Source organism: Bacillus rossius, chromosome 1 (genome assembly GCF_032445375.1).
Source record: "Bacillus rossius redtenbacheri isolate Brsri chromosome 1, Brsri_v3, whole genome shotgun sequence".
In the NCBI taxonomy this organism is placed as follows: domain Eukaryota; kingdom Metazoa; phylum Arthropoda; class Insecta; order Phasmatodea; family Bacillidae; genus Bacillus; species Bacillus rossius.
In genome coordinates, this window is record NC_086330.1 from 250234490 (window position 1) to 250259294 (window position 24805).

Consider the following 24805-nt stretch of genomic DNA (forward strand, 5'->3'; position numbering starts at 1 on the left):
CTAGAAAAAGGTTCTATTCAGACATGTCTCTAAAAAGAAAACATTCAATATGTGAACCCATATATATATATATATATTGTTTTGTAGAAGAAGTTACAAACTTTCAAAAAATGTTTCGTGCCCAATTATTATTAACATAATTTTTCATTAAAAAGTTATAAAAAAAGCTTAAAATGGCCAGTTTTTCTAGAAGGAAATCCATCATTAAGCCCAGCACTCAGTGTTAAGTAAGCAGCAACTTGAGAAATTGAAACAACTTTGTATTTCATATTAACAGTATTTTGTGTTAAAAGTACTGAATAACATAGGAAAGCATTATTCGTTTTCCAGGACTATGAAAGTATTTCGTAATAATTGGTAATTTCATAGTAAGCTGATACATATTTATGAGGCTTGACTGTTCAATATTTTACGAGGTGCCCCATGCTGTGATGACTTAATGTATTTGCTAGTCTGGAGTAAGAGTGCCGATAATGTAAACCACAATTATCTGATGCATGGTTAATCTTATTTATTGATGATATCAGCTTAACTATTGGTGTAATTTGTTTGTAACCACTGGCTAGTAGATCAGTGTGCGTGTTGTGTTGGCAGCCACTGCCTTGTTCAAGATCTTGGAGAAGTACCGGCCGGAGACGCCGCAGGCCAAAAAGGGTCGTCTGAAGGCACGCGCTATCAAAATCGCCAAGAAGGAGGAGGTGCCTCCGCCCACCAAGAGGCCCAATGTCATTCGCCAGGGTACCAATACTGTCACCAGACTCGTTGAACAGAAAAAGGCCCAGATAGTTGTCATTGCACACGATGTAGACCCTATTGAGGTAAGCTTCTTTGTAATATGTATATTCTTTACTGTCTGAGTCAGTCTATGCAGTTATAATATTGTCTGTTTTGTGATTTTGTTTCATTCTATCGGTAACACTTTGATCAGAAGTTCTCCAGTGGGGATTTAAAATAAAACTTAAGGCGATTGGTGCACTGTAAAAAACGGTCACAGGCCCGAAAACAATGAATTTTGTATCATATGACCACCAAAGAGTAGATGCCTATGTGGGTGACCGTTACTATGTAGGGAGGTCAGGAGCTTAGTTCCAGCTCGTCAGTGGCGAGATGGTTTTCATACGGGAAGGGTGTCGCTGGTGGTCGCTCTGCGGCCTGCCATCTAGCGGTAACTAACAAAACCTCGAAGATTGTATCTCCCTCTCCCTCTAACACACAGCCGATATGGTTCTATCGTGCCCGGAGGAGGGGAAGGTTTAGCAGGTTTCTCTTTCACTCATCCTTCGCCATGGGGAGGGGGAATGGATTATTTATTTGTTCGCAACTGCGCACGTCATGTGTCTGAGAGCGCACATCTTCTCGCTCGTTCTCTCACACTATTTCAATAAATCTTTTCAAATCTTCAATATTAGGGATGGGGCGAATCCTGATTTCCTCGAATCCGAATCCTAACTCAAATCCTCGACTGGAATTGCCGAATCTCGAACCCAAACCCGAATCTTTTAACAGATGATGTCCACATATCTAATGTAGGTGAGATGTATTCTGCTTGCACTAAAAGTCCCTTGACTTTATCACATGTAGTTTGGTACATTTCTGGTATAGCCTAAGTGTATATAAAGACAAAAAAAATTTCTTGAGAAATTTCAGTTTTAGTACAGATTAGCGGTTAGGATTTTTTCTATAAATAAGCTAGAGGTCTGCGAGCCTAAGAATTTTACTTCGAGCCGAGCTCGAGCTTTTGTGGTACAGTTACACTTTTGGGAAATTATTTTTATCTTAAACTTAGTATAATGTTTGAATAAAGTATTAAAATGAAGTGGGCTTATTAATTTTGGGTAACTATTTACAGTGTGTGTTTACATTTGGCACTGCTAGAAAAAAATAACATTTTTTTCCATTGAATCTTACCTGTTTCCATTGGTTCATTAGTAACTGATATCATCCAACTAACATAACCAAGTATATGTTTGTGTAAATGTAACATATCTTTGGGAAAATTTCATCCTTGTCAATTTTTCTGGAGTCCTTACTGAGCTTCAACAAACTTAGCACCATAAATCATGTTGTTTGAAAAGTACATTCACATTGTTTCAACATTTCCACTTTTCAGCACAATAATTCTGAGAGAGATTGTCACAGAGTATTAAATTCTGTTCTTTAATCTATCATGCAGAACAATAATTTGTTCTGCACGTTCAGGAATTAAGTTAGCTCTACGATTGTAGATAGAGAAGCGTCTCTCGCTGGCAACCTGCTTGGCTGGAATGCTTTAGTAAAATTGCTTAACCTCAAAATTAGTGTCATAAATATCTGTAACTGGACATTAAAGTTTAATCAATTGAAAGTAATAAAAATAAAAGCAGGTAAATCTGTATTGTACGGATTAGCGCCAAAAAAATCGTACAAATGTGAAATAACTTTCATTATATGCTCTTTTACGTCCTCTTTTCAGAATCACCTGCGGATATTAAAAATTCCAATTACTTTTGGAGATATCGCCGTTCATATTTTGCAATACAAGCCCTATGTAATCATTCAACAGACACCATTTTATATTTTGCCGTGTGTGCGTGAATGCCTAAATAACAGAAATTTTCCATTAGGTAAGGTTAGTTACATGATAAATACTTCAAAATAAACGGAAATTAAAAATAATATCAATTAATTTTACTTGTATAGTTTTAAGTATTTATAATGTAACTGACCTGACCTAACAAAACGGGACAAAGGTAGATTAGGTCAGGTCAGCTACAGTATAAATACTTTGAAACTGAACGGACATTAAAAATAATAAAAATTAATTTTAATGGTTGTTTAGTTTTAAAGTATTTATAATGTAGCTGACCTGACCTAACAAACCGGGAAAAAGGATTAACAGTAGGAACTCACGTAATTTTCTTTTTACGTGATGTAGTCGTTCAACTACGTCGCGAAAAAAAAATCATACTTGTAAACAAGCAACAATGGTGAACGCGGGAAGCCTACGATTCACTCATCCTTCTGGACATACCCGAATACTCACGTTGGCAAGCCTTCTTTCAACAGACGAGAGGCAAACGCCCGATCGTGCATCTTCAGTTTTTTTTTGTTTATTGTAAATAAATATGCAACTAATGAAAACTAATGGTCAATTAGGTTATGTTAGCTACATTATAAATACTTCAAAACATTGTGGATGGTTGGTTGATTTGGTTAGGATAGCTACATTAAAAATACTGTGAAATCATGAAAACGGTTTCCTAGCGCTGGATAGCTACATATTAAAAAGTTATTTGCTAAGCAACCATAAAATGATTTTACAGTTTTTTTAATGTAGCTATACCTACCTAATATAACCAACCATCCATAATGTTTTAAAGTATTTTTAATTACTTCTTGCTAATTTTAAGAAAAGAAGGCTTGCCAACGTGAGTATTCGGGTATGTCCAGAAGGATGTGTGAATCGTAGGCTTCCCGCTGAAACGCCGCATCAGTGCACAACATGAAAATTAAAAAAATTCCATATCTCCTAAAGTATTTGGAATTTCTGATCTCCGTCAGGTTTAATGAAATGAGGAAGTTAAAGAGCACAGAATAAAGGTATTTTCGGATTTTTAAAATTTTTTTTAAAAAAAATCACCAAAAAATGAATATTAAAAAATTCGATATCTCCAAAAGTAATTAGAATTTTTTATCTCCGCAGGCAGTTCTGAAAAGAGGACGTAAGATAGCATATAATGAAAGTTATTTAATATTTGTACGATTTTTTTTGGCGCTAATCCGTACAATACAGATTTACCTAAAAGCATTTTACTTCATTTAATTTACACATGCAAAAAAAACATAACACATAAACCTACAAGGAAATTAAAGTATTTTTTAATATCCTGAAGTCTGAAATATGTTTACTCATGTCAATAAATGTAGAGCTGTATTGAAGAAGCCGATTTTGCCAATATTTAGTTGAATCAGCATTTCTGCCGACTTCCGATTCAGTACGCTTGTTAATTTTCGGCCGATATTACTGAAAAACGAAAGAGACTGCCATAACCTAAAAAATCCACGAGTACCATTTTCACTTTTCGTAGTAGTACTGCATTCTTTCAGATCGCATTATTTCTTCGCAACATGTGCCAACCGTACATATCAAAGTTTAACATCCTTTTATTTTTTTCAACAATGTTCTTTAATTCAATATGTCATAAATAAATAATACATTACTATCACGATAAATATACATCTCGGTTGTTACGGTAACTATAGTGCAAATATGGTAGCTATCATGCTTCTGTAGTAATTATGGTATTCTACAAAGAATCTTTAGCTCTTTTTATGGTAATTATCTTAAAATAACTATTGGGTTTGTACTGTAGTTATGGTACATCATCCATATTTCTTTGTATGTTGTTGTTCATTTGTCTTTTCTTCATATTTACGTGCGCCATTATTTGAGACAGGAAGTTTCAGAAAAAAATTTAATAACGGACTTTATATCACACATTTAATGGCGTAAATGATGAGACCTCGGGCAATTTAAACGCTTTATACGGAAAAACCTACCATGCGGGACCTCGTAAGCGAGTTTTACTGTATTATTTTCCCGTAAATAGTAAAAACCGAATCCTTTGACGAATCCTATATCAGACCCGCCGAATCTTCGAATCCCTAGGATTCGACGGATATTGGATTCGGTCGCCCCATCCCTATTCAATATCAATACTTTAAACCATTGCGCTTCCTACGGATTAATTATATTTCATGCACGTACCCGAATTTAGCTGCAAAAAAATAAAACGGGTAGTCAATTTTTTTCTTCAAAAACCTTCCGAAACACAGTGTGTTAAAAAACATTCTGAAAGCCCATTTTTCTAGATAAATGGAAATTCTAAATCACCTATGCCACAAGGAAACATTGTGCTTTAATATTATGTAAAGAAAACACCTCTTAGTTTTATAGTTATGTAAAGGTGGTGTGATATGTTTTAGATGTCGCACCATCTTATCATCCATGTAGAAGAGTTACCCGAAAAGCTAACAAGACTATTGCCATGGAAATGGAAATATGGTTAAGGAAATATTTTTCAAATGTTTGTAAACAGTAAACAACATAAAAAATCTTATAACTGTAAAATTAAAATACAAACAACCCTATAGCAAATTTAATTTCAATATGAAAAAGTCTACAATAATGTTTACTAGAAACGAAATTGCAATAGCAATACAAAAATATCGCAATTTTATTACATTGTTAACATATATATTATTTTTAATAAAGGCAATAAAAATGACATACTCAATATTTGGAATACAATAAATACCTTAAGCCCTACGTAATTGCTGCGATATTCACAATAAATGCTTTTCTTAAATATAGTAATTAAAAAACATCGTAAATAAATTGTGAACATACATATTATGGTGAAGGAAAGTGGACACTATCACACTGTAAAATCTTAGAGGGTAGTTTTCCTCATCTTATTTCTTTCTTTGCGTTTTTGGTCTTGTTCGTTAAAATATTTCATGTTCAAATACTTGATACGCATATACGTTCTTGTCCTGACAAAACAGTATATAACTTCTTCTGGATATTCATTTTCAGTAGTTCCGCAAATAATTTTAGTCAGTGATTCAAAAATCCACTCTTTTTTGCACAAATTGTTGCCATGAACATTATCAAAACACATTTCAGCAATCTTTATTAATTCAAAAAATTCATTAGTGGGACATTTTAAGTTACCCTTTGATTGTACATGTATCCAGCTATCGTCCTCCGAATTGAAATCCGCAGTGCCAAGGTCAGGATATTTATTTCTGAAACTGTGAGCTATATAGCCAGAAACGTATTCATTTCCTTACACAAAAGTAGTTCTGTAATTTCATTCTGATAAGCACTGTCCTGTTCCATTGCATTTGACGAAAAATCACTTTCCAAACACATTTTGTCTGTCTTCTCATCCGTGTTTTTCCGTTCAGCAAAAACTGCTGCAGAATGTTTTAACAATATGTAGTTTATAATTATGTATTTAAAGTAAATGGGCGACAGATGCGTATTTTGATGTCCCATACCTCTAATACGGAGAGAGAGAAAACCACTCTAACACATCTTAGTTCAGTTTGACTGTTAACAAATATTTAGGTTAACAGGTCCTATACATATTTCCGAATGTTTTACTGACTGAGTTATACTGGACATTAATTAAATTGATTGCTGATATTTATTCTTTTAAACTAAATTTTGAATTTATCGTTTTATGTAAACTCTAATGCGTTGAAAAGTGTAACGCAACGCTACACACAGGTAGTGATGTCTAGTGCACTGCCCTATGCACATTAGTTAACAAAAAAATAAAATGAAATATTAATTACTGATAAATAATACCTTGATGTCGTGATACAAGTAACACATGCTTATCTGATATTTATCTCAATTAGAATACGAAATAGGAAGACAAAATAATTAACTGATTTTAAGACTGATTTATTACTTACACAGTACAGTGCATTTTGAAGACAAATGGGTCTTAAAAGGCGAAAATCGTGCTCGATTAAAGGATGGTATGGTGTTCGGTATATTAAGGTTTCCCTCAAAGTAACGGTTTCACAATGCTTTTAAGATATTAGTTACATCCCAACATAAGTTTAAAACATTTCTCTTAAGAGTGTGCTTCGTAGCATTAAAAGATGTGCCTTAATTATTTTGCAAATTTATCATTGTTATGGTGACGATGTCAGGGGTTTTCGTAATTTTTTATAGAAATATAGTACAGTCAAACCTCTATCTATCGAACTCGCATGTATCGATTGTCCGTGTTTATCGTATACTTTCTACTGTCCCGGCAATATTGCCATACAACTAAGGTTAAAAAAGTCCGCTTGTACCGATGTTGGAATTATCGTTTTGTCCGCATTGATCGTACAAAATATGTGGTCCCGTCACTATAAATTATAATAGATGATCGTTTAACCATAAAGATTTTGCAGAAATAACCATTTCTTAGAAAGAAACCGTCATAAAAACAGTAACGATAGTATACAGTAGTAAAAATCAACTTGAATCTGCAGCCAAGTAATGGAGCACGTAAATATGAAGAAAAGACAAATGAACAACAACTTACGAAGAAATTGGATGATGTACCATAACTACAGTACAAACCCAATTGTTATCCTAAGATAATTACCATAAAAAGAACTAAAGATTCTTTGTCGATACCATAATTACTACAGAAGCACGATAGCTACCACATTTGCACTACAGTTACCGTAACAACCCAGAAGTATATTTACCGTGACGGTAATGTATTTATTTATGACATATTAAAATTAAAAAACATTGTTGAAAAAAAGGATGTTAAATTTTTATATGTACGTTTGGCATATGTTGCGAAGAAATAATGCGATCTGAAAGAATGCAGTACTACTACGAAAAGTGAAAACGATACTCGTGGATTTTTAGGTTATGGCAGTCTCTCGTTTTTCAGTAATACCGGCTGAAAATTAACAAGCGTATCGGAAGTCGGCAGAAATGCCGATTCAACTAAATATTGGCAAAATCGGCTTCTTCAGTACAGCTCTACATTTGATGACATGAGTAAACATATTTCAGACTTCAGGATATTGAAAAAGACTTTAATTGCCGTGTAGATTTATTGTGTATGTTTTTTTTTTGCAAGTGTAAATTGAATTAAGTAAAATACTTTCATTTTTATTTATTTTTCAACTGATTTAACTTTAATGACAAGTAACTGATATATTTCTGACACTAATTTTGAGGTTGAAATATTTTTTAAAAATTCTTGGAGTGAAGTCCACATCTATTGAATGTCCGCATCTACTGAATTTTTTTGTTGGTCCCCTGAAAAACGATAGATAGAGGTTTGACTGTACTGTATTAGCAACTACGTTAACCCTTTAGCGACGGACGCTGAGTGCGTCGTGCGCGACCTTGTGGCCGGGCATGTGGCCGGCCGGCCGAGCCCTTTGTACGGGCCTCTTCCAACTGGAATCCACCTGATAAGCGCGCTCGCTAGTTTTGTCTGCTCTTCTTAAAATAAATAACATTTTTACGAGTAATTTTTGATTTTCCAAGGAAAACGTTTTACATGATTATATTGTACATGCTACCATTACATTCTTATTTAGTGAATCGGCAGCAGCGCACAAACATTATTTTAATTCACATAGATTTTCTTTGAATATAGTAGAACCCCGATTTAACGAAGTGCTACGGTTACCGAAAATGTTTACTCTAAATCGATGTTTCGTTAAATCCGATTTACCGATTTTCAATGACCCCTGCACTCATAATCGCGTACCTACGTTTCCATATCGTAGTCAGGGTCGACGCTGATATCTTATGCTGCCGTGCTATCTCAGACTTCGTCAACTTTCCATCTTCAACGTTTTTGATCTCGCTCGTACGGCCCCCGGTTCGTACGTACACCTCGGTCGTACATACAGATTTTTAGAAACCGTGAAAAATGAGGCATAAAAAAAAGTTTAAAAATATGTAAAGTGTAAGAAATACGTTAGTTTATTAAAATACAGTCGCAACCTGCAGCGTTTATAACAAAAACGAGCTACATACACATTGCGTCACAGTAAAAAATTTTAAAAAAAAAGGCCGCAAATTGATGGAAATTTACCGTCCATAACGCGCCGTGCGCGGAGAAAGGTCATTGTACTCGGTCAGCTGCTGTTACGGCGCGGCGTGGCCGCCGGCTGACTCTTTGTCCGCTCAGCTGCGCAGCACTTATAAAAAACGTATTCCAAAAACTAAACACCGCGCACAAAGCTCTTACTGAGAATATAGAGCTGTAACAAACCGTATGTATTCGGTACTGAGTAACGGGTGCGCCATCTAGTAACTAGTAACGAAACGTTACACACGGCTGCATCTCGTTACTCACATTTTTCGTATGTTTTACGCATGCGCGCGCATATTCGATGAATTTGCGTTACAAAGAACGATGTTTGTTTATTAAGTAAAGTATAATTTGGAAATTCGTCATCAAAGTTTTTTACTGTTTATTAAAGGTATTGTGTGTGTAGACAAAGTTTGAGATTGGAACAGAAACAACGTAAGAAAGTATTGTTTACAAATTAGAAATATGTATGTTTTTGTTTTTTATTATCACGTATTTTCACTTTTTTTTTTTTTGTTGTTATCTTAAAAGAGATAATATAAAAAAGCCGCATTAATGAGATTTAATTGTTTCTTGGTTAACAAAAACTGTTAATTATCAAATATTGTTAATTGTTTATATTCTATTTATTATTATTTACGCGACGTCATAATGTACGCGTACGCAATACGACTCGATTCGTTGATGCAACATAACATAGCTTTTTTATGGGGTTAATAAGTAACGAGTAACGTAACGATACAATAGTAACGAGTACTAATTGTTATAGTAACGAATACATACGGGTACACTTTTTTTCGTTACTTTTACACATCTAGAGAATAATGATAATGGCGTATTGGTGTGACGTGGTCACAAGTTGAAAAAACCTGGAGGATGGGAAAGGGAATATTTGGCTAGCACTGTTACTATGCGGGCGTATTTGGAAGATAACGTGGTGAGTCAAGCCAATGATGGAGAAGGGGGAGGGGGATGCGGACAAAGAAACCCTTCATGGCGTCATGTGTTGCGGACAGTCTATCTATCCAGGCTGCGCGCAATGGCACGCACCTACGCGTTTTAGTTACAGCGCCCGGAGTTTTTAAGCAATTTGAACAATTTTTTTCATTTTTTCGTATTTGGACAGATGATGCAAAGGCACATATTAATATATAGTACCTCCATTCTATTACTGACACCACAGAGTGTATTTTTTAATAAGATTCCATTACTATTTACTTGCATTTTTTGGAAATCTATATTATTTTAATAAATTGGTGATTTTTGTTGGTTCCTGAAAACCTTTACGTTAAATCGCTGTTTTCGTTAAATCCGTGTTCGCAAAATCGGGGTTCTACTGTATTTACTGCGGTATCTTAGCTGAGGTGTACTTGTAGAATAAGAACTTGGTACTTCTTGAAATAAACCTGGCTACTTGTCAAAATAAACCTTGGTTTGTAACGAAATAAACTCTTTCTTTGCAGTGTTTTAGTTTTGATTACAAACAGACAATATTTATGTAGAATTAAAAACAAAATATGTTTATTTTAACTTACGAATCTGCTCCGCAGAATGAACAAAGCAGTTGTTAATTTTTTTATATTTGAAAACATTTTACACGTATATATAGTTCATGTTATTTATGAATCTGCTGACGGGGATACATATTTCTTTTTTTTTTTAATTATTAGCAAACCATAAGAATAACAAAGATACTTTGTTTTAAAGCTTTACATAATACTCTCACTTGCAGAGTACTCACATCGCTTACATAAAAACGTAATTATTACAAACACATATAAACAAAATATTTATAGTTTAAGCATATTATTTACAGCGTACAAAATATTTACATTGCAACCTTTGAATCAGCTCTGCATAATTAAACAAAGTATTTTTTACTGGAATTATTAGTCAACATTGAAATCATTTCTATTATTGAATGGGCAACACAAATGTATTTCGCCTTCTTATGCATAGCAAAACAAACAAATTCACACAGTCTTTGCAAAGGATCCCAAAATTCAAAAACTTTTCAAACATATAATATTAGTTGATCAAAATATTAATTTTTTATGCATCTCACCAGGGAAAATGTTTTTCACCTCGTGGTACATTGCAAAACAGGGAAATTTACAAAGTGTTTGCTTGCAGGCTTTACAAAATATTTTCGTTTGCTTTCTTTTCCCATGTTTCTTCTTGCAAACAATACATGTCGCATACTTTGAAAGCTGTCCTGGAAGATGAAGTCCAGCAGTCAGCCTCTGTGGAGGATCACTACGTCTCCCACCCCCACTTGCTCTTCTGTCAACTTTAAACTTTTCCAGAACTTCTTGGATCAAGCCTAATTGAAAATTTGCATATGGCACTTTGCCGGAAGACAATTTGTATAGGCAAAATGCATTGAACAGAGACATGTCTATTATGTGGAAGAAAAGCTTTCTGTACCATTTGGTGCATTTCCTGACGCTTTCAACTGTTTTCATGATCATGTCACTTCGGTCAACACTTCCCATTGACTTGTTGTAGTCAATTACAACCGAAGGTTTGAGACGTTTTGCACCTGTTCTGTAGGCCATTTTAGCAGTCTCTTGCATGTCTGCTGTGTGAAAAGTGGACAGCATATAAACATCTCGCTTGTCACACCATTTCAAAGCTAACATTAGGCCTGAAACAGACCTGAATGTCATTTCTCCTTTTTGTAATTTTTCTGCCATTTTTGGCATTTCCTTCCGGTTGTGTCACACTGTGCCGCAAGCATTAGTTGCGCGATTGTACAGCCAGCAGAAAAGAGTAGGACTTGTATACCAATTATCACAAAATAATGTGTGCCCATTCTGTAAGTAGGGCTCTACCAGTGTTGCAATAACATCTCCAGAGACACCGAGATTGTGTTTTGTAAGATCAGTGTCAGTTCCACAATAAATGAAAAAGTCCAAAATATAATTTGTTTGAACATCACAAATCACAAAAATTTTGATTCCGAAACGACTTCGCTTTGCTGGGACATACTGTTTTATTTTTAAACGTCCTTTGAACAGAAGGAGTGATTCGTCCACACAAAGATTTTAAAATGGTTACAAATGTTCTCTGAAAACCCTGCGAAAATGCTCCAAAATGGGGCGAAGTTTGAATAAATAATCTGTGGTTTCCACAGTATTGTCATTGAAGTGTAGGAACCTAAGGATTGACAAGTATCTGTCCCGTGAAAGAAGTTGAGAAAAAATCGGAGTTTCCAGAACCAGATTTTTTGACCAGTACTCCGATAAAGCCAACTTTTTTTACCCTGGTCATGAGAGACATAGCAACAAAAATAAAAAAATCATTTGGGGTCAGTTCTGTCCACTCTTTCTTGGTTCTGTCCGTCAAATCGTTAGCCCTTTGTGTGAAATATTTGTTTGTTTCATGGCAAATATGAGCCACAATTTGTTCAGTTACAAACAAGGAAAACAAACTGAAAAAACTGTTTGTATCAACATCGCTTTTCAGTCCAGAGTCTGCGGAGGAAAACTTATGTTTTTGTGGGGTGAGATTTCTACAAGACCACACAAGTTTCCGTTTTGCTTCTAGAGATGTAATTGTTTCTTCATCCCCTTCCTCCCCCTCTGAAGAATCATCAGACAATTCAGGGTCAGGTGTTGTTGAGGGGCCGGAAGACGCCAATGGGCCTGAAGATGTCGATGGACCTGACCACGATTGTTGAGTAGAATTTTTTCGTGGTAATGATTCATTTTCCGATTCATCACTACTGACCTCAAAGTCACTGTCTAACAGAAGCTGCAAGGCTTCTTCGGTTGTGTAAAAACGTTTGCTCATTTTAAAGTCTAACCCACAAAAGTAATGCAATAAAACCGTCAGGGAAAATTCGTAAAAAAAAAAAAAACGAATAAATTTCCATTACAAATAATAATTGTCAGCTCACAACGTAATCATACTCACGTTTCAACACAGTAATAACACAAAATAAATTTTCATTATAAGTTAACGTAAATAAAATAATTTAGCACCTTAATCCCATGTTTATACGTCTAAAACCACTACAGAAGGAAGCAAGACACGCGAATTAGGCGCGTAAAATATTCGGCAGCGCCGCAGGTCGCCGAGTGAATGGTGATGACATCTAGCGGCAGAAAAATGTACTACTAGTATCCCGACAGCCCGCTAGTTATCGCCAAGGTCGGACTTCCATGGCAGTTCACCGTAGCGAAACGGGAAAGAGGTAGAGTCGTCAGGACTTCTAGAGCAGTCCACCGGCGGGAAGGCACTGCATCCAGTGGACTTCTGCAGCAGTCCACCGTCTGTATGGCCCGACTTTGGCCGACTTCTACAGAAGTCAACAGGGGCTAAAGGGTTAAGAACTGTTATTTTATTCACACAGAGAAAAGAAATACAAAATGCTAAAATTTGGCGTTTGTCTTTTTATATACTATATAGGTTTGTTATTATATATTCAACAATATTTGGTAATTATATATATTTAAAAACTTTTATGTACGCGACTTGAAACTACGTGAAAGGTTTTCAGTCTATAAAGGCTTATTTTATGATTTTTTTTAAATTATTAATTCTAATGCAAACAATTAATAAAATTGAAAGTTTCTTACATTGTCAGTATATGCATAGCATTACAGTTATTCCAAACAATTCTCTACCAGTGTTTACCTAAGGTTTGCATGTTATGTTGGTTCTTCTACTAATACACGTATATTACAAGAGGTTTGTAATAGATTAAATGAGGTAAGTAATAATTCGTTTTTATAAACGTTGTGTATGAAATTATAAATTTTGAGACGTATAATAACAAAAAGAAGTGCGTTCCGAAGACATATGTCGGTAGTGTTACCCACTGAAATATTATTCCCACTTCAACTCTCTGTAAAAATAAAAGTATGGGGTTGAATAAGTCAAAAGGGGTATATAAATAAAATTTGAGGCTTCTTCCTTATTTCATACGCTGGTGTCCCCCACTTATAATTTCAAAAAAAATAATTCCTTGATGTTGTAATTTACTCTGCGTATTCACAAAAAATTTTGGCAGTAAAAAGGTATTTAATTTTTAAAAATGAAAGCATTCATGTTTCGAAAAAAAATATTAAAGCGATGTGGGGGAAAATGTTTACAGATACTCCAGTAAAATTTTCAGTTTGATTGTTTTGATAGTTTCGGAGCTGTTGGAGGATTTTTCGGCCACGCGAGGCAAGTTTGGCTCGTTTTCGTTTGCTTCCAGCGTAGGAAGCAGGGAACAAACGCCGATACCCGGCTTCACCTCGCATCCTCTGCTGGCCTTCCCTTGTCCTCTCCAGATGTATTACTGTATACAGTAGAACCCGTTTATAGTGAACCCGCCTATAATGAATTCCCGTTTATTGTGAATTTCCGTCTCGGTTCCGGCAAAATTATGTGAGGTTATGTATTAATTTATTGGATATAGTGCACAACTTTTGTCAATGTTGATACGTTTTCCCGTGTACCACGAACAAATTTTGCCTACATAATGCACATTTATCTCAAATATTTTCATATAATTACAAGTATTTTCACAAAACGTCTATTCTGGATCACATTAACGATTTTCTCCGCAATATGCTACTCGATTGTCCACTGTTCATATTATAAACAAGTCGTAATCGAGTGGCCTCGGTAGGCTACGTGTAGCCAGAAATGGTGCTCAGTTTGGTGAAAATAAAAAATAGTTTTCCCTGCATAGTTAAAGAATGGGCGAATGCGTGTACATTTAATAAGTTATCAAAATTAAACATAAATTACACAAATACGTATTTACATTATAGCAGCAAATTCAATATTTTTACGTCTCATTTTTATCGTTCACGTTTCAGACATTTTGATCGAGTAAGGTTCGTAAGACTACCACTAGATAGAACTCTGTGGACTAAATTTTTCCATAGAAAGTAAGAAATTTTCGTTCCAGCTTTAGCAACTGCGATACTAAATGATACGTAGTGATCTTTGATGCGCCAGACTCGTTATTTTTCGTTTATTTACTTTTGACGGTAAAAAGAATTTCGTGTTATTAAGCTGCAAATGTGCTTCAATAAGAAATACGTACATAAAAAGGGTGAAAACGCGTTAAAAAACGTAAGGTATTATCTGTGCGAGATAAACTGGACATTATTAAAAAGGTAGACTCCAACCCCACTGTCCCGCACGTGTTAATATCAAAGGAACTGGGAATTGCAACATCCACATTAAGTACAATATTAAACAAGCTGAACAATCTTCTTTCTCAAGCTGCGAATGCGTCACAGAGTATTAAACGCCTGAAAAAAGGAAAATACGCCGATGTCGAAGAACCATTAATAGAAAGTTTGTACATGTGTAGTGTATTAAAAATAATATCTGCATTTGCTCATAAAACTGTTGGTTTGAGTATTTTCATTCGTTATTTTCTTGGCTTAGGCCTATGTGTAGTTAAGATTATGCTTTTGAGTATGTATTGCCAATATAAAAGTTTTCCCAGATATAAAGTTTCCCCTCTATAGTGAACATATAAACTACTCCCTTCAGATTCATTATAACAGGGTTCTACTGTATTAGCTCCATGAGCGCGACCTTGACAGACCCTTCGTTTCTTCGGCCTCCTCTCTCGTCCTCCCTCTACACCCCATTCTTCCCCCTCCCCACCCGCAGGCTGTGGCCAGCCGGCCGGAGCTCCGCCGGACTACCTGGTTCCGATAAGCGCCGCCCTCAGCGCCACATCGCGGGGACATTCTTCCCGGCGGCGAGAGTTTTACACGCAGCACTAGAACTGTCACTCCAGAGGGCGTGTTTTGAGTCGGATCGTATCAAAAACAAAAGGATATGAAAATATTTACATAACTCAATAGTGTTCTGCCAATTATGTTTTCATTTTCATTTAAATTTATTCTTTAAATCGCTCCTGAAGTAGTCCAGCAGTGATCAATGGAAATTGTCAATATTAAACTGTAATTTTGACGATGAAAATTTTTTTTTCTTCTTTTATAGATGCAGAAACATATTCGTACACTCGTTTCTTGAACTATACTTAAGTTTAACACAATTATGTGTTTTCTAAATAATTCTGGCTTGGAATAAAAATAAATGCATTTAAAATGACATAACTCAGTAAAAAAAAAGTTTATTAAAAATATCCTAGGTATATTATGTCTTAAAAAGAAGCATCAAAAATAAATATGTACAGTTAAATTAGTTTTGTCGTAATATTTTCCATGCACCAATCACCTTATGTAGAGGTACTGTTTACTAGCATTATAAAAAAAATTGTATTTGAAATTAGTGAAAACCAAAGGGATTCAAATACTATCTGGAGAACATTAATATGTTACCAAAGTATGTAGAATCTGCCATAACTAGGGATAAGGGGATTTGTGATACAACCAAAATAACGCTGAAAAGCATGTCAAACAATATAACACCTAATTCAAGATAACACACCAATGAGCACTGAATTACAGTAGAACCCTGTTGTAACGAATCTGAAGGGAGTAGTTTATATGTTCACTATAGAGGGAAAACTTTTATATTGGCAATACATACTCAAAAGCAAAATCTTAACTACACATAAGCCTAAGCCATGAAAAGAACGAATGAAAATACTCAAAGCAACAGTTTTATGAGCAAATGCAGATATTATTTTTAATGAACTACACATGTACAAACTTTCTATTACCTAATGGTTCTTGGAAATCGGCGTATTATCCTTTTTCCAGGCATTTAATACTCTTTGACGTTATCGCAGCTTGAGAAAGAAGATTGTTCAGCTTGTTTTATTGTACTTAATGTGGATGTTGCAATTCCCAGTTCCTTTGCTATTAACACGTGCGGGACAGTGGGGTTGGAGTCTATCTTTTCAATAATGTCCAGTTTATCTCGCACAGATAATGCCTTACGTTTTTTACCGCGTTTTTCACCTTTTTTTTATGTACATATTTCTTATTGAAGCACATTTGCAGCTTAATAACACGTAATTCTTTTTACCGTTAAAAGTAAATAACGAGTCTTGTGCATCAAAGATTACAGCGTATCATTTAGTATCTCAGTTGCTAAAGCTGGAACAAAATTTTCTCACTTTCTATGGAAAAATTTTGTCCACAGAGTTCTATCTAGTGGTAGTCTTACGAACCTTACCCGATCAAAATGTCCGAAACGTGAACGATAAAAATGAGACGTAAAAATATTGAATTTGCTGCAATAATGTACATACGTACTTGTGTGGCGGTAATTTATTTATAATTTTGATAACATAATAAATGTACACGCGTTCGCCCATTCTTTAACTATGCAGGGAAAAATATTTTTTATTTTCACCAAACTAATCACCATTTTTGGCTACACGTAGCCTACCGAGGCCACTCGAATTTTTTTGTTTATAATATGTGGACAATCGAGTAGAGTATTGCGGAGAAAAACTTCAATGTGATCCAGAAGAGACGTTTTGTGAAAAAACTTTTAATTATATGAAAATATTTGAGATAAATGTGCATTATGTCGGCAAAATTTGTTTTTGGTACACGGGAAAACGTATCAATATTGACAAAAGTTGTGTGCTATATCCAATAAATTAATACATAACCTCAAATCATTTTGCCGGGACTGAGACGAAAATTCACAATAAACGGGAATTCATTATAGGCGGGTTCACTATAAACGGGTTCTGCTGTACAACATAAAAATTATGTAATTAATTGCATATTTAATCAGAACTCAACTGGGATTCCAAAACTTAATCTTGTAATGTACCTTGATTTATTGCATAAAAGTTTCGTGATTTTTTGGTCCTGCTAAGCGCTTTCTTTAGATATCTACGTGGTTCTCCCATATAAAATTATAATTTTGGAGTTTAAATCTAATATTTATCTGGATATTACCGTGTACTTATTTAATTAACATAAATACAAAGTTTTCTAATGGGTAAATTTTCTTTTAAAGACTTTTCAAGCATTATAATTTTTTTTTATCTCTTTGGCTTCGTTGCCATTGTGTACCGCTTTTAAAATTGTAGCCAGCGCTAGTTACCATTATTCATAATTGGTTATGTTGATTCCTGTATAGATTGCGCGCACATAGTCTAATATTGATAGGTAGGGGCTAGAAAAATTTGTATCCTTTTCATTATTAGCATTTTAAATTAAACTTACTTAACAGTGAATATTTACATTCCAAATGGTTGCAAATTAAATGTTCATATATACAGATCCCTAAAACTCTTCAGTTTTGTACAAAAACACAAATTTTTCGTGCTTTCGTAGATTAAAAACAGCTCTAATTTAAATGCTAACTTTTCTAAATAAAAAAAAGTTTAATATGCTAGCAAACATTAAGTTGCTGGTTTATTTCATAGAATAATTCACAAGTAAACTATATTAATTGTGTTTGGTTATATTTTTAAGGTATCTCAGAATGCATGTACCGTGTTTTATCGCATAATGGTCGCACGCGCGTAATCGTCGCAACCATATTTTAGGCTGTCAAAATTGGGATAAAAAAACTTCTCCTGTAAACGTCGCATTATGTTTTTGGTCCTGCTAGTAGATGCCGAGCGCTTTGTGTAGGTATCTTTTCCGTATAAAACGATGTATTTTAAAGTAGAAATCTAATATTTATTCGGTCATTACCACTTAACAGAAAAATACGAAGTGGTTTGATGTGTAAATTTTCTTATAAAGACGTTTTTAAACGTTATTTTCTTTATCTGATCGTCTGCGTCGCCGCGGTGTAGGTATAATCTCAAATTTAATTTCGGTCTTTGCCACTTATTTATTTAATTAACGGAAATACAAAGTTGTCTGACGTGTAAATTTTCTTTTAGACTTTTTAAACTGTATTTCCTTTATCTGCGTTACCGCGGCGTACCGCTTATAAAAATGTAGTCAGCGCATTATTCATAGTTTGGTTATGTTGCTTCCCGTATAGAGCGCGCGCACATAGTTGAATATTGATATCTCGCCGATTGGATGCAACGCGCGCTCTGTGTCAGGTGCCGAGTTTACTACGACACGTTAGTTCACGTCAGATTCAAGTGGCTTGCGTTCGCGTTAAGAGTTTGGGCTTTTCTATTTAAAGTTGAAGAAAGGTTTTTGTTTAAGGAATTATTAATATAGATTGTTTGGCGTGCTATTGTATACTCTACCTTTTTTTAAATAAACGTACTTTCCATGAACGGGTTTTCTTTTTATGAATAACTTTACCTAACAAAAAATTTTCCCCCACATAATCGATGCACCCCAACTTTTCAAACTTGATTTTAGAATAAAATGTGCGACGATTATATGAGAAAACACGGTAATTTGGCTGCATCTCTGAGACAATGCATTATTATGAAGTATGGTCTGCGAATTGTGATTTTTCAGTTGAAATTGAATTCCAATCGAATTTCAAAAAAATTCATGAGTTTCAAATTTTTTTCAAATTGAATTTGAGAATATTTCTAAAAATAACAGATCATTAAAAATTTTAACATACCACCTTTGAAAAACTTGTCACATAATTCACAAGTCAAGTAACTAAAATTAAAGTGAGACTATATTGAAGAAGCACAACCAGATTCTCAAAAATTAAAATAAAATTAAAATAATTGTCTGTAGCACTAACATAAAATTACTGTATTTTGTAAATTTACAGACTGGCAATCATTAGTGTCTTTGAAAGTTTGACAGTTTTAGTTGGTTATTTTATAAAGTGGAACATGGCTACGCACATTATTTACAGTAAAACTTGTTTCCACTTTTCATGGGGTAAAAGTAAAAAAGTTTAAAAAGCGGGAAAGTGTAAATATAGGATATACCACAAAAAGTATCACAACATAAGGAAGTTTTACAAAAGAAAAATAACAAATTTACCGTTTTTATCGCTTAAGCATTGCACATTTTATTCTTAAGTTTGAAAATTAGGGGTGAGACCGTGGGTGCTACTATTATGCAAAAAAAAAAATAAGTAAAGTAATCCATAAAATCAAAACTTATTCAATGAAGAAACGGTTATTTAAAAAGTAGACTTTGCGAAAGCACGCGAAATAATTTAAATTAATGAGTGATGCGATAAAACCATTTTATTCAATGTAAAAAAAAAACGTAACAAGAACGTGATTTGTAACTATACGCATAACAATTGTGCTGGTTAACTCGGTTCCTGACAGAGCGCGCGCGTGCATGCAGTCTGCGAGCTATTGATATAAATCTTTGACTACGTGCACACGCTCTACACAACACAACTAAACTGGCGCTGCTTAAAATTTTTATAAGCTGTATAAAGCGACTCCCGAGACGTTACAAATGAAGTTAATAAATTTTAAAAAGTCTTTAAAACACGATTTACACATCAGATTACTTTGTAATAGAATTAATTAAGGTTAAAGCAGTTTTATCAGAACGAACGGCGTAAACTGTGTAAAGCAATAGGCGCGTTGTAAACAAGGGGCATTTATTGCATTACATCAAATGAGGTTAAAACAGGACAGAAATAAAATTGTTCAAATAACGGGAAAACGTAATAATGGGGGTTTCGCTGTATAATTTTTATAAGTGGAAGATGTGATCGTCCATTTACATTTCTTTTAAACATGGGGGGATGGCTTATATTAGTGTAGTATCCGGGCCAGATTTTGCAAGTCGAATTATTGTAAAATGAATTCGATTCGAATTGACAAATCGAATATCAAAAAATTCGAACTGAAATTCAGAAATTTCGAATATTCGCAAAACTAGTCACAAAAACTAGTGTAGAGAAAGATAGGCAGAAACTCAACACATGGGTCAAAAAGAACATTTCGGGTAACCCCTAGCACTGCTGTGGTCTACTTCATACTCCTTAAAGCATAATACAAGAAAGTGCTGTTTTGTTTTCATGTTATTAGCCAATTGAACACCTTTCATGTTGTGTTTTAAAAATGAAATTGGCGTATAAATAAAACCAAAAGATCTTGTCTCGTCCTATAACTCGTACACAGTAACTTTAAACAGCGTAGAGCATAAAAAAGTTAAGCGAGATAGTGCTAGAATTTTTGGGTGTTGCGGATTGTTATTACAATCCAATTGTATTTGTGGACCATCAGTGAAAAGGAGGAATTCAACAAAATGTCATGCATATAGTTTATAGATTGCCTCATTCAGAATGTTTAATCTGTATGTTTCATCTGTATGTTTCTGAGAGTTGTAGAGAAAGGTTTTCTGACAAACCTGAACAGTGGAACCAATTTAGTTCTGAATGTTCTATTCAGCAGTTTTTGTGATGATTTAGAGTCCCGGAAAATTCACAAATGCTAAATATTAGTTTATCTGCGATAAATGCTAATACAGTGCAACCTCAATTACGAGTACGGGATACTACGTGACCTTCGAAGTGACGACAGTTTTGTAATGCACCGTCGATTGGACTACGTGAATCATGCTAAATTAAAATGGATAGAGAGATTTAAATGGCATCTTCAAACAAGGAAAAATGCCCACTGTTAGGGGGGGAAAAACATTCACGTAGTATTAACACGAACTGATAAGCGCCTTTGTGTGTGTTGCTGGGTCTAAGAGTGTGTGTGTGTGACTTTCTCCCCCTCTACAAATGAACAAGGAAAGTGGCAGATACCCTTCCCTTCCCCTCCACTTTCCAACCCTCCGGTGTTATCCTTTCTCCTCTCCACTTACCACCCCTCCGGTGTTTTCCTTTCTCCTCTCCACTTACCTCCCCTCCCTGACCATCAAGGCGACAGTGACAGCTTTTTTTTTTTTTTTTTTTTTTTTGCTGCATCTCGGAGCGCGGTCATGAGTCAGACCATTTCATTCGCGATTAAAACAAAAACTGTTGCAGATACAAAAAACATCACAGAGACCTTTTATATTAGAAATTTAATTTGCTACAACTTTTATTCTACAGTCAAACCTCTCTGAAACGACCCCTCACGGTTCCCGGGAATAGGGTCTTAATAGATGTTTTCCGAAATTTTCAGTTGATTTCAAACCCCCCCCCCCCCCCCCCCCCCCCCCCCCCCAACCGCTACTCGCTCTCAGAAACCAGCCGTACAATGGCAGGATGCTGTCACTCACAATGCTAGACGGCTTTGCTTTAAACCCACTTCAACCTTCATGACAAGTCCGTCGCCCTACAGGCCACCTCTAAAGAAAATATGTCAAAAGACAGTTTATTTTTACTGGTTAGTTTACATGTATGTTTTCTGCTTGCCGTAGTTAAATACACTAGAACCCCGATGTCACGAACCCCGGGTTTAACGAAGCAGTGATTTTGCGAATACATTCTCGGGAACCGTCAAAAAATTGGACATTTTGACCAAACTTTGAAAATCAGAAAGAAAGAAAAACTGAAAGATCATTAAAATCTGTTAATTTTAACACACAGCATATTTTTGTGTCGGCTTTAATACTTCCAATAATGTTCATGTAAGAATAACAAAAAAAATGGGACATTTCCTTTAAAAAGGTAGGTTCTGCAACGCGAGTAGCCGCACACGAAGCTCGCCCGGCTGGCTGGCGGCAGCGGCTTCATGATGCATAAGCTCACCCCTCCCTCCCCTCGTTAACATTCTTCAAGGCTAGCTCATCCCTCCCAGACACATAAACCATCTAGTGTCCTCCCTTATGACACCCCAACTTCGCTCCCCTTTGAAAAACCTTCAGTGAGAAAATGCTCTTTTCACCCTCTCTTCTCCTGCAAAATTTGGCTATTATGAATGGGGTACTAAAGCGGTGAGGGAGAGTTAAGATCGTTATAAATATTTTCGGACCCCTCCCTCCCACCAAACACGCCCAAAAAAAAAGTATGTCAAAATATGTCACTTTTCACATCAAGTTCGAGTTCAGTCATCTCTGGCAAGGAATTTACAAGCTTTCAAAATTAAATATAAATGTATTTTAATACCAAGGGTCCTATGAAAAGGAATATACCAAATAAAATCAAGCTGCTGTCACCAAACAAAGCATAAAACGGCCCAATGTGTGGTCGCTTCGTTATTGCTCGCGCGAGAGGCGAGACGTGGAATGATAGAAGAAAGATAAATGCGGGGGAGACAGACCGCAGCTAGTGTGTTTCCTGCTTGGGGAATAAGTGGTGTAGCCTTTTAGTTTTTATGCTGGGTGAAGCGACCTTTTTCTGTCAACCCACGGGGAAAAGATAATTGCTTGAGCTGTCAAAATAAACATCGCTGCGGCAGTTAAACAAGTCGAGGCGGGCGTGCATCCAGTCGGTCGCTGTGTATATCTACTCGAAAAACATAACATCTCAATTCATAACAAGATTCCTTATAACCTACAGGTATTGCCGGATGTTTTCAGCCTGATCCATACAAGTTCTTTAGCCACGTTTTAAATGAAAATAACTGGCGGGCCAGTGTTGTGCCCTGTTTTGCGGACACATAAATCTTTTATCAATTTGCTGACAGTTTTAATATATTTTTACGCTCGTTAAAATCAAGCAGATAACGTGATTCGTGGAATGGGGGTTGTCAAGCGCTGACAGCGGTCGACAGGAAGTGGTATCTATTTTTAGATATTGTTACGGCAGTCGACTTACTCTTATCTGTGTCGACCGTAAAGATGGAAATGAAGGGAATATGTACATGAAATGATGATAATGAAATGAATCGTGAAGGATGATGGGGAAAGGGGATGGAAGTAAATCTACCGGGATCGTCTGTGTTCCTGATATCGTGACGGCCCTGTCATGAGTATCAGGTTCTGGGGGCGGTTCCACCACTCGTGTTTTTCCTTAAGCAGTCCTTAAGGTAGGGTGACGAGTTCCTATTTGCAAAACATTTTAAATAAAGAGGTTAAGGGTGAACGTTTCCACAAGAACATTTCCGCAGTTTCAACTAACAGTTTATTCAACACATAATCAATTCTCTACTTTCTGTGTCTTTAAAAGTACCTTCTATTACTAACACATAATTACTGAACCATAGTCGTGCCTATCAGGGATACTGTCGTTAATAAATAAACCGTGCTGTCGAGTAAGTCGACGGCCGTAACAATATACGCTGCCTCCGGCAGTTTAGCACTCTGCAAGAGATGCAGTAACACGCTACTCACCACAAGAAACTTATTTTCTGTCCGATTTTCTTCGGATTTTCAGCAATTTTTTCACGGTTCCTCGAAATCGGGTTGTAATAGAGAGGTGGTCGCAATAAATGGGGTCGCAACAAAAAGGTTTTACTGTATGTGTTTTTTTGCTATGAAGTACCATTTCCAAGATATTGTGCGAAATTAAGACATTCTGGGAATGTTGATGATTTTAACTATAATCTTATATATTTGGTTATTACGAGTACTCGTAGTTGTGAGGATTTTTCTCGCCATTATCAGCTCTCATAGTAGCATTCCACTGTACTGCCGTGAATGCACGAAAATCTTCCAAACACTGTTGCAGACCTTCCAACTCTCCCGATTTTGGCCGGAGACTTCGGATTTTGTAGGTTATATCCCGCCCTCCGGAGCTTTCATATAAATCTCCGGACTTTTGACTTATCCGCTATGTATTTCAATATTTTTTTGCGTCAAATGGTAAAAATAATAGCAATTATCGCAGGTAGTTAGTTCTGTGGACTCGATATGTAGAGACCCCAAAAAATGGTGAACAAATTATGCCATTGGCGGTGTAAAAAAAACCTCATAGCGGTTCATATAAATGAGGAAAGCAGTGTTTACGAATATTTTATATTGTAGATAAAAATACAATTATAAATAGCTGTTTAATTTTGTATGTGAAAATCTGCTTAACATAAATGGAAAAAAAGTAAAAACATCAAGTGATTCATTCGATTAAACATTGTTATACTTTTTGATTACAATACTTTACATATATGTACCATGGTACTACTCATCTAAAGAAAATACTTATTCTCACATGGAACTTTGGTACAGTTTTAAGACCTGTTTTGTATGTCAGTATTTTATATACATTTCAAAGTTTGTCTTATTTTGCAACAAAAAAAACAGTTGTAAACTAAATAACACAGGCTTTACAAAGACTAAACATGTCTTAACAAAGTAAAACCATTCAAGATATTCCATTAAAAATTCTAAGTTACAATACACAGTATTTCAATATCAAAATTCAATTATAGTCTCTCTCACTGTACATACTAGAAATTCTCCTCTGCAGGCAAGTTTTGTTAGTACACAAATGTGTAACACTACAGTTACCATAGTCACAGGCACTACAAAGTAGCAGACTCTGCCTTACTACCAAAAAATCAAGTGAAAAGA

At 35.4% G+C, this 24805-nt stretch overlaps 1 protein-coding gene across 1 annotated transcript in view; it reads left to right on the forward strand.

Annotated features, from left to right (window-relative positions):
• LOC134527459 (large ribosomal subunit protein eL8) overlaps window positions 1–24805 on the forward strand; it is a 59408-nt gene that overhangs the window by 21361 nt on the left and 13242 nt on the right. Inside the window, exon 4 of the mRNA XM_063360154.1 lies at window positions 595–818. Within this exon, the coding sequence (XP_063216224.1) occupies window positions 595–818 (224 nt within the window). The remainder of the gene's footprint in view (window positions 1–594; window positions 819–24805) is intronic.